This window comes from Mauremys mutica, chromosome 9 (genome assembly GCF_020497125.1).
Source record: "Mauremys mutica isolate MM-2020 ecotype Southern chromosome 9, ASM2049712v1, whole genome shotgun sequence".
Lineage (NCBI taxonomy): Eukaryota > Metazoa > Chordata > Testudines > Geoemydidae > Mauremys > Mauremys mutica.
In genome coordinates, this window is record NC_059080.1 from 41,546,549 (window position 1) to 41,555,032 (window position 8,484).

The 8,484-nt window shown below is 42.4% G+C and overlaps 1 protein-coding gene across 3 annotated transcripts in view; it reads right to left on the bottom strand.

Moving 5' to 3' along the window:
• Positions 1–1,194: 1,194 nt before the first annotated feature.
• The window catches only part of LOC123376982 (cis-aconitate decarboxylase-like), a 39,850-nt gene continuing 32,560 nt past the window's right edge, over positions 1,195–8,484 (bottom strand). The window contains exons 1-6 of one of the 3 annotated variants that reach the window (XM_045029319.1): positions 8,284–8,352; positions 7,636–7,690; positions 5,182–5,369; positions 4,453–4,545; positions 3,872–4,077; positions 1,195–2,606 (exon numbers count right to left, since the gene is read on the bottom strand). In XM_045029319.1, coding sequence (XP_044885254.1) covers positions 1,688–2,606; positions 3,872–4,077; positions 4,453–4,545; positions 5,182–5,369; positions 7,636–7,690; positions 8,284–8,304 — 1,482 coding nt within the window. In that variant the 5' untranslated portion in view covers positions 8,305–8,352 and the 3' untranslated portion in view covers positions 1,195–1,687. Of the gene's footprint in view, positions 2,607–3,871; positions 4,078–4,452; positions 4,546–5,181; positions 5,370–7,635; positions 7,691–8,283; positions 8,353–8,484 lie in introns of those variants that run through there. The other 2 variants (XM_045029318.1, XM_045029317.1) reach the window with 2 other exon arrangements.

An 8,484-nucleotide genomic window follows, 5' to 3' on the forward strand; every position in this document is an offset into this window, starting at 1 on the left:
GTACTACTCCATCCATGGGTGTGGCCAACCATTTATTGTAAAAGCCATTATATACTTGTATAACTAAGGCCCTACTTAACCTGCAATATTGCAGAAATTGTGGATTCTGCAATATTAGACAGCAGAAGAACCCGCTTTCAGCTCCAGGCGGCCAACAGCGGAAAATCACAGAAAAGTAATAATGTAAATAATAACATCCATTATTACTTTCCTGCAATTTTCCATGGCTTGTCTGCAACTCAGCTGCAATTTTTTTGACAATCATCTCACAATTCAAGTAGACCGTTATTTATAAGTATTTGGAATAAAGTAAGGATTTCTTGTGATGAATACACTGTAGCAATAAATATTTCCGCAAATAAGCTTGTACTTCAAGTCTTTATTTTGAAAGAGCTGTATAAATAAAATGACATAAGAGTCTGGATTAGCAGCAATGTAGACAGTTAAAAAATAAATAAGTGGCAAGGAAATTCTTTGTTTCCATGAAATCCCCCATGCTGGCAAAGGCACAAGTTTGGAACCAGCCCACATCCTTAACTACAGCAGAGAGTCTAGCTCTATCAAAATCATCACCAAGTAATAATTTTCTGTACAGGTAATTTCATCCAAGTGATATAAAATGTGCCTGCATGAAAATTATATTGGAAACATGTAGCATTAATCAATAATCTCATTTCTGCTCAATGAGCATGTTGTATACATTGTATATTCCTATATCTCCTTATATAAAGAGTGGTGTGTGTCTTACCATACAGTATATAACAGTAACCCAAAACAATGCAAGATTTTTCAATCAAAGATTAAATTATCATACATTACATTGATCAATAGATTTACAGATCATTTGTTGGGTCTAGAATACTGGGCTGTTGACCCTAATGCTGCCATATTTTCTGTTTGACCAGCAAAACTAACTAATAATGATCTAAAAGATGACTGGAAGAGCAGAGATGAACATTAAGAGAAGTGCAAGAACATAAGAATGGCCATAGTGGGTCAGACCTATGGTCTGCCTAGTCCACTAGCCTGTCTTCTGACAGTGGCCAATGCCAGGTGCCCCAGAGGGACTGAACAGAACAGGTAATCATCAAGTGATCCATTCCCTGTTCCTCATTCCCAGCTTCTGGCAACAGAGGCTAGGGACACCATCCCTGCCCATCCTGGCTAATAGCCATTGATGGGCTTATCCTCCATGAACGTATCTAGTTATTTTTTGAACCCTATTATAGTCTTGGCCTTCACAACATCCTGTGGCAAAGAGTTCCATAGGTTGACTGTGCAGGTGAACATTAAGATAAGCACAAATTTTGGTGTTGAGAATCCTCACTGACGTATTTCTGCACAGAAATAAGTTTTAATTAATCTTTTTGGGGAAAAAATCTTCTGCCCCTATTGGAGATGCTGGTTCACAGATATCCCAGATTGCATCATTCTTGGAGATCAGTAAGACTTCTGGGTATTGTCTTGGGATACCTTCAGCAAATCAAGCAGCACCAAGTATTTGTTAAAACATATTTCTCTTTCACACACAGACACAGACACACACACACACACACATTAGGTGCTGAAATCTGTGCTTGGACTTCATTTTTGCTCTGCAGTTCACTTTGAATGATAGACTCTGTCCTTGAAAGAAGGGAATTAGTGTTCCAATGTGATGATGCTTCACTCATCAAACATCGTGCTCTTACAGGCTAGAGGCCAGCTGGGAGCTGTCTGGCAGGTTCTCCAGGTTTTCCACTGTCGTGATGATGCTGTTCACCTTGTCCTCTGGGAGCACGTGAGACGCATTGGATCGGAATTTCTTCAGGAGCGATTCTCTGCTTAGGGGCTTTCTCCAGTGCCCATAGAAAGTGTCACATCTGCCTGTCAGCACATCTCCATTCTCCAGGACCAGTGCTACCTCCCCATACATCTTGTCGAAGTTGGCTATGTTGTCTTCAGGGTGCTCTACCAGCACTTTGGCGAGCAGCTCCATCAGCTCCCGACGATGGATGCAGCCATCAGTGAAGGAGTTGAGGCCCACCTCGCCATCCAGCAGGGCAGTGCAGGCATTGAACTGGAAGGAGTGTCGAGCCTGGTGCTCAGACTCTGGGAAGGGCCTATTGATGTACTTGGACACTGGGATCCTCAGCAGAATGGCACAAATCAGAGAGGGAGAAAAGGAGCCGGAATAGTTGATGAGCAGGTTCCTGGCTGACACGGCAGCATCCACAATCCAGTGCATCCCTAGGTGGGCTGGGAAACGTTTGAAAGCGACGTCTTGCTTCTCCAGGAGGAACTCATGGCTGTTTGCTGGCAGGGGCAGCGGTTTGGGCCGATAGTCGCCATAGAACGCACTGAATCCAGAGCACCCAGGGATGTCATCCAGAATGAGGGGGCTGGCCTCCATCCCCCGGGCAGCCAGAAGCGCTGCTTCCAACCCCAGGCGGGTGGCATTGCCAATATGCAGGGGCTTGGCTTGGGTGGCTGCATTTGCCATCGGTGCCCCTGCCAGGGAGGCAGCAATTGCTAAGGCATGGGCACATTGGGTCACATTCAGAGAAAGAAGCTTTGCTGTGGCAGCTGCGCTGCCCATGGTGCCCACCACAGAGGGAGGATGGAACCTGAAAGGGAAACCACAGCAATGATCTCACCGCAGCAGGGGGCTGGAAAGGCCTGCCTGCCTCTTGCATAGGGAGCCTCCAAGTGCCACTGAAGGGCATGCCCATGGCATCAATACCATTGCAAAACAGAGGGCCAGACCCTCCTCTAGTGTAAGCTGTTGCTCCACTGACACTGATGCTGATTTACTGTGGGAGCGGGAAAACACCAGAGTGAGCCTAGGCATCCCATCTTTGCTTTGAGTCATAAGAATCTAAATACGTAGGGTCTGATTCCCTGCTCTCTGGCACCAGGTATCATCGCTCACATTAGCGCAAAGTGGATGACAAATGCTACTGTTCTGATCTGGTGATGTTTCACACCCACGCTTGGCAGGTGCCAATGACACATGGGAGGAGACCAAGCCCTGCTGTCTAATGGTGGATGTGAGTGAGTTGACAGTACAGATCTACTCTGTGACAGAACCTCTGAGGACATTAAGAACAAAGGACAAACTAGAGTGAACGGAGTGTGATTTCACCATGACCTTGTGTTTGTTCCTCAAAACTAGTTAGCTGGCACTTGCCCCATCACAGAGGACTATAGTAAGGTCACCAGAGGTTCTTAAGGTGCAACACTGGATTAATGATGCCTAACCACCTGCAAGTGTGTGGGCCAAACCGTGAGTTCCTTAGTGTCAGCAGTTTGGCTTCACTGGGAGTTATTATTGATCAAGGATTTGGACCTAAATGTGTAGACTCCTCGCTGACTCCTTTTATAAGCCCACTAGACCTTGCTCCACACACTGTAGCTATTGATTAAAATAGATCTGGGGGTAATTTTTCACCCCAAACTTCTTTTCAGCACAAAAAAAGATGTAGATTCAGTGACACCAATGTTTCATTCAACCCAAAACCAAAAAAAAATGACTTTTTGATCAGCAGAAAATTTCAAAAATGTTTGTTTTCAGGCTGACCTGAAAAGAATTTTTCCCTATTTTTCAAAATCTCCAACTAACCAAAAACTCTGTTGTTCGTGCAGACCTATAGATGAGATGACTCTTTATTATAATATCATTTACTCTGAGAGAGACTGGCTGTTTTGGGCTAGTGTCTCTCCTTTTCAGATTCCTGAAGAGTTTAATAAAGTGGCCTAGACTGCAGTGCTAAGTGAATCACACATAGGATGGGTCTGGCTCTACTCCAGAATTTCTGATTTAATTTGCTATGCTGCACGCTAACTCTTGCTAAGCTGCGCTGCCCTCTTCACTGAAGCACAATAGATTTACCTCTTAGGAATATTGTGAGCCTCCGTGGAGAAACGCATGAGCCTTCCTTGCACCTCAATGCCCACATTAAATGCTAGCAAGAAGTCCAGGCCATTGGGTTTGGAGCTTGGAGGTAGCATCTGTGAAGCTGCTAGAAGAGCAGGCAGTACAGCCCCTGAGGGGTGAGTGGCAGGGTGCCAGGTGTCATCAAAGTCCATAGAGTGAGCCTGCCACAGGGGAGAGGCAACAGCCAGGTGAAAATCATGTTTGTACAGCACCTAGCACAATGGAGTCCAGGTCTATGACTGGAGCTCCCAGGTGGTAACCACAATACACATGCAGCTCCTAATATTAATAATGAATTTCATAACAACATCATTGGGGTATTGGTGCTAACTGGCACTCTGATAAAAGTGCCACTCACAGGAATGCAGAGCAGAGACACGTGAACTTCTCTTTGGGGTCCCAGTCACAAAAGGCCCATGCCTCAGTCACATGACGGGCCAGTACCAGTGTTTGGTGTTTCAGGTACATCAGGGGGTGTGGCTATCCCAAAGCATTCTGTCCCATTAAACAGCCTCTTCTGGAAGAGAAAGCCTTACCGCAATTCCATTAGTGAAGGCAGCCAGTGTAGGGGACAGCTTTAACCCTTTCCTGCCATAGACAGAGCTAACGGCATTTGAAGCATACAACTGCTGTAGAAGGGAGAGAATCCAGTAAGGGAGAGCAGGGCACTGTTGCATTCTGAGAGTAGTCACCTAAAGCAGTTGTGCTGCCTCTGTGCTATTTTCACCACATGGGATTCCAGGCAATGGGCACCTCTCAGATAAACAGAGTCTCATCATAATAAAAACATAATGAAATTTCAGTTAAAGGGCTTAACTTCTTCCCCCATTAAACTAACCTGAACATCTGAAAGTATGTAGCTAGCAAAGGAATTTGCTATCACTTTATGCAGGGAAGCCAAAAACAACAATGGCTTTTTCCAGTCATTGATCTCTAGGGATTTAATTTCAGCCAGCACGTCCTGTTTTCTCCCTCCCAGTGTTACTTGCTGCTGTTCTGTAGAGAAGAGCTGTGATCAATTTGTTGGCAGCAAGAGCTTTGGTGTCAGCTCTCGACATTTTCCAGGGGAAATGAGCCCATGATTGTGACTTTGTGCATTGAAAGCGTAATTTACTCTGCTGCAATGGCTATGCATGATTACATCCCACTTATGCCATAAAAAAAGAGACTTAAGCACTGCATTGACTTTGTGCTGGTTCTCTGCCCATGCAGCACAGCAGTACCGTATTAATGGCAACAAGGGCATGGTTGGGTATTGCTCCTACCTGACAATACCGCAGGGCGATATTAAACACATGAGTTGTGCTGCCCACAAGGCCAACCCCAATGCTGTCAAGGATCATCCTCTTGCTCCGGTGACGAACAACTTCAGACAGGTGCTCTGGCCGGACTCCATGGATGAAGGATGCAAAGCTGCTGGTCACAGTCTCCTCTGCAGCAGTCTTCTCCAGCACTGTGGGGATAGGTAGAAAGAGGCAAGGATCAGCCAAGTTGCGGGACTGTACCCAAAGAGTTAACACGTAGGCCCCATTGTGCCACCCCTGCTCCCATGAACTAGTACCCTGCTTGTCAAAGAGTCCTATTGTTTTCAGTGGAGCTGCTCAGGGAGTGAGTCACTACCTAACGTGAGTGAATGTGGCTGAACCTCCATAGCCCTTGTTTTGAGAGGAAGAATGGTCTAGTGGAAAGGAGGTAAGCCTAGGAGTTAGGAGAACTAGTTTGTGTTCCTGCCCTGTGTGACCTTCAGCAAATCACTTAGAAGCTCTGTGCCTCAGTTTCCCATGTGTAGGGCAGAGGAGACAAATGAGATGCCTGCTCCTTTACCTGGTGAATGAACTAGGTATGTTTCAATAAAATAGGCTCAGTCCTGCTCCCATTGAGTTAATGGCAAAACTTACCTTGACTTCAGGAAAGCAGGGTTAGATCCAGCATCTTCTGTTGGTTTAATCTGGAGCAGCATAAAGGGCTTGATCCTGCAAGGTGCTCAGCACTCTGGACCAATCCAGCAAAGCACTGAAGCCCATGATAGCCCTACTAAAGTCAATGGTGCCATGTAACAGAAAACCCTTACTTAAGTGCTTTGCTGGTTCAGATCAGAGCTCTCATCTCCAGGCAGGAACAAGCCGAAACTGAAGAAATAGATTCAAATTGCCCAAATTTACAAACATACTATTATATTGAAAGTAACGTTTTATTTTAAAATTGTAGGGCTTTTATTTTGAAATACTGAAATTAATATTTTAATATAAGACCAAAATGAAATGGTTCTAAATGAGAAAGTCAGAATGAAACATTTCATCATTATTTAAATGAAATGAACATTTCATCAAGATTGATATGGTCCCAGAAAACATTTGGATTTTGACAAAATTGCATTTTTCGACTGAACGCTGTTCTGTCAAAATATTTTTGAACAGCTCTAATGTGGAGTAAAGTCACATTTGAAACTTTCACTTTCAAATATCATGGCAACTGACCCACAATTTGTCTAAAAATATGTATGAGTCTCACTCAAATCCAGAGGCTCATATTCCACTTGTGAAGACAGCTGTGAGTCTCATCAGTGATTCATACATGTATAGAGATTGTATAAAACATTGCACTATGAACCTACCACATGTAGCAGTTTGCAAACCTCTGCCTTACACATTTGTATCCCCTCCATAGATCTAGAGTGCATCCCATGCATGCTACAAATAAAGCATCAGGTCACTAAAGGGCAGTGAAGCAATGATGCAAAGCAACATTGTAGATATAGTAGGAAAAGCATGACTGCAGCTGCATTTCAGTAGCTTCCTTCACAACAGGAAAATGTTCTCTGGGAATTCAGTGTAAAGTAATATCTATACACCCTTCCATCAGTATATAAATATTGAGAGCAGCATTTTTTTCCCATCTGTGATATGTGCTCTTTAAAAATAAGAGGTTAATAAAAAGTTCGTATAGCTTAGACTTGGCTAGAGTCGACGGTTGTCCATGGATTTTTTTTAATTACTGTATTTTTTTATTTAGTCACTTTCTTTGATCAACATTTGTTACATCTAGTGTAAACATGAAAAAAGGTAAAATGACCAACTATGAGAATCTCTAGGACTTAACAAAAAATCTATACAGCAAAATTCTGCTCTCTGACGTTAGTGGAGGAACTCTGGATTTATACCACTGTAGCTGGGAATAGAATAACAGGATCATACAATGAGTAGGACCACATAGTGAATTAGTCTAAACAATTTTAATAACTAGTCCTAGATTAAATATGTAATAAATGACAATGCAGGAGCATAGGATAGGATAGTTACCATTTAAATATTTAAGTACATGGTTATAGTACAAGTGAAATATTCATAGTCTTTTTCCAGGCAAGATTCCCTATGACACTAGTGCCATCTCTGCCTAATTAAAAATGGCATAATTTGGCTCTAAAATAGGTAAATGTGTGTTTTGATACAGGGCTGATAATCACCTTTATTTACCTGTATGTTATATTGTTCATGTTAATTCAGCTTGAAATGTAATAATAATTTATTTAAACTGGTCTTTAAGTGAAATCATAACAATAATAATAATCATCATAATTAATACATTTTGGCTTCCAAGAATTTAAGATACTTTTCTAAGTTTAACCCAGTTCCTGTGAATTATGTTTACATATTGACATATCAGAAGACTTTAAAAAAAAGATAGAAAGAGAAACATTTCTTTAACTGAGAGATACAAACCTTGAGCAGAAATTTTGTGTACCTGTCGGGAAGCTGCTAAAACCTTCTGGGATCTCTAAAGACAAGAGAAAGATACTGTTTGTCATATAAAGCAACCAGGCATTTTAAGAACACTTTCATTGCTTGCATTGTAAATCCTGAGTTGTAAAAAAGTGACAATTCAAACAAGAAGTAGGTAAATTGAACCCTGTTTCAAAGCCGTTAGCTAACTAGAAACCAGTCTGGTAAGGGTGCCAAGAACAATCAGGGAAAGGAAGCACTCGGTTGGAATTTGCAGGATAAAGTTTTAAGATTCAGAACTGCCAGGCAAGCCCTTTCAACTGGGAACAGGACAAATTCTGAATAGATATTAAGAATATGAAGTACAGATCATTCATAAAAACATTATACCCCTATACAGAAATACATGGAATACATTGAAGAAATAGATAAAACATGGACCATTTTAGTAGGTCAAAAGGTAGGTCAATGAAAACCAGCTAATTTTTTAAACATGGGTCAGATCCCCAGTTAGTGTAAAATTAAATGATCATAGATCCAGTGAAGTCAGTGGAACCAGCTGAGGAGCTCCCCAAAACCTAATTAAAATCAAACCACCTAAACAACTGAATGAGCTAGGGATAGATTTTCAGCATGAAATAGCATTACCTGTAAAATTGAGTAGACCATTCTGATGGTTCTAAATGTGTCTATTGATTTCTCTTGAGCACTGGGAAGGTCTCCTCAAGCGATGGTAGAGGTGTCTGTTTGGTGTCAGGGTTTATATACCCTTCCAAAGCCATTTGAATTTTGCCTTTGTGTTTGTCTACAAATGAATTTCAACACTGGTGACATCAGCAGCTGGGCTGG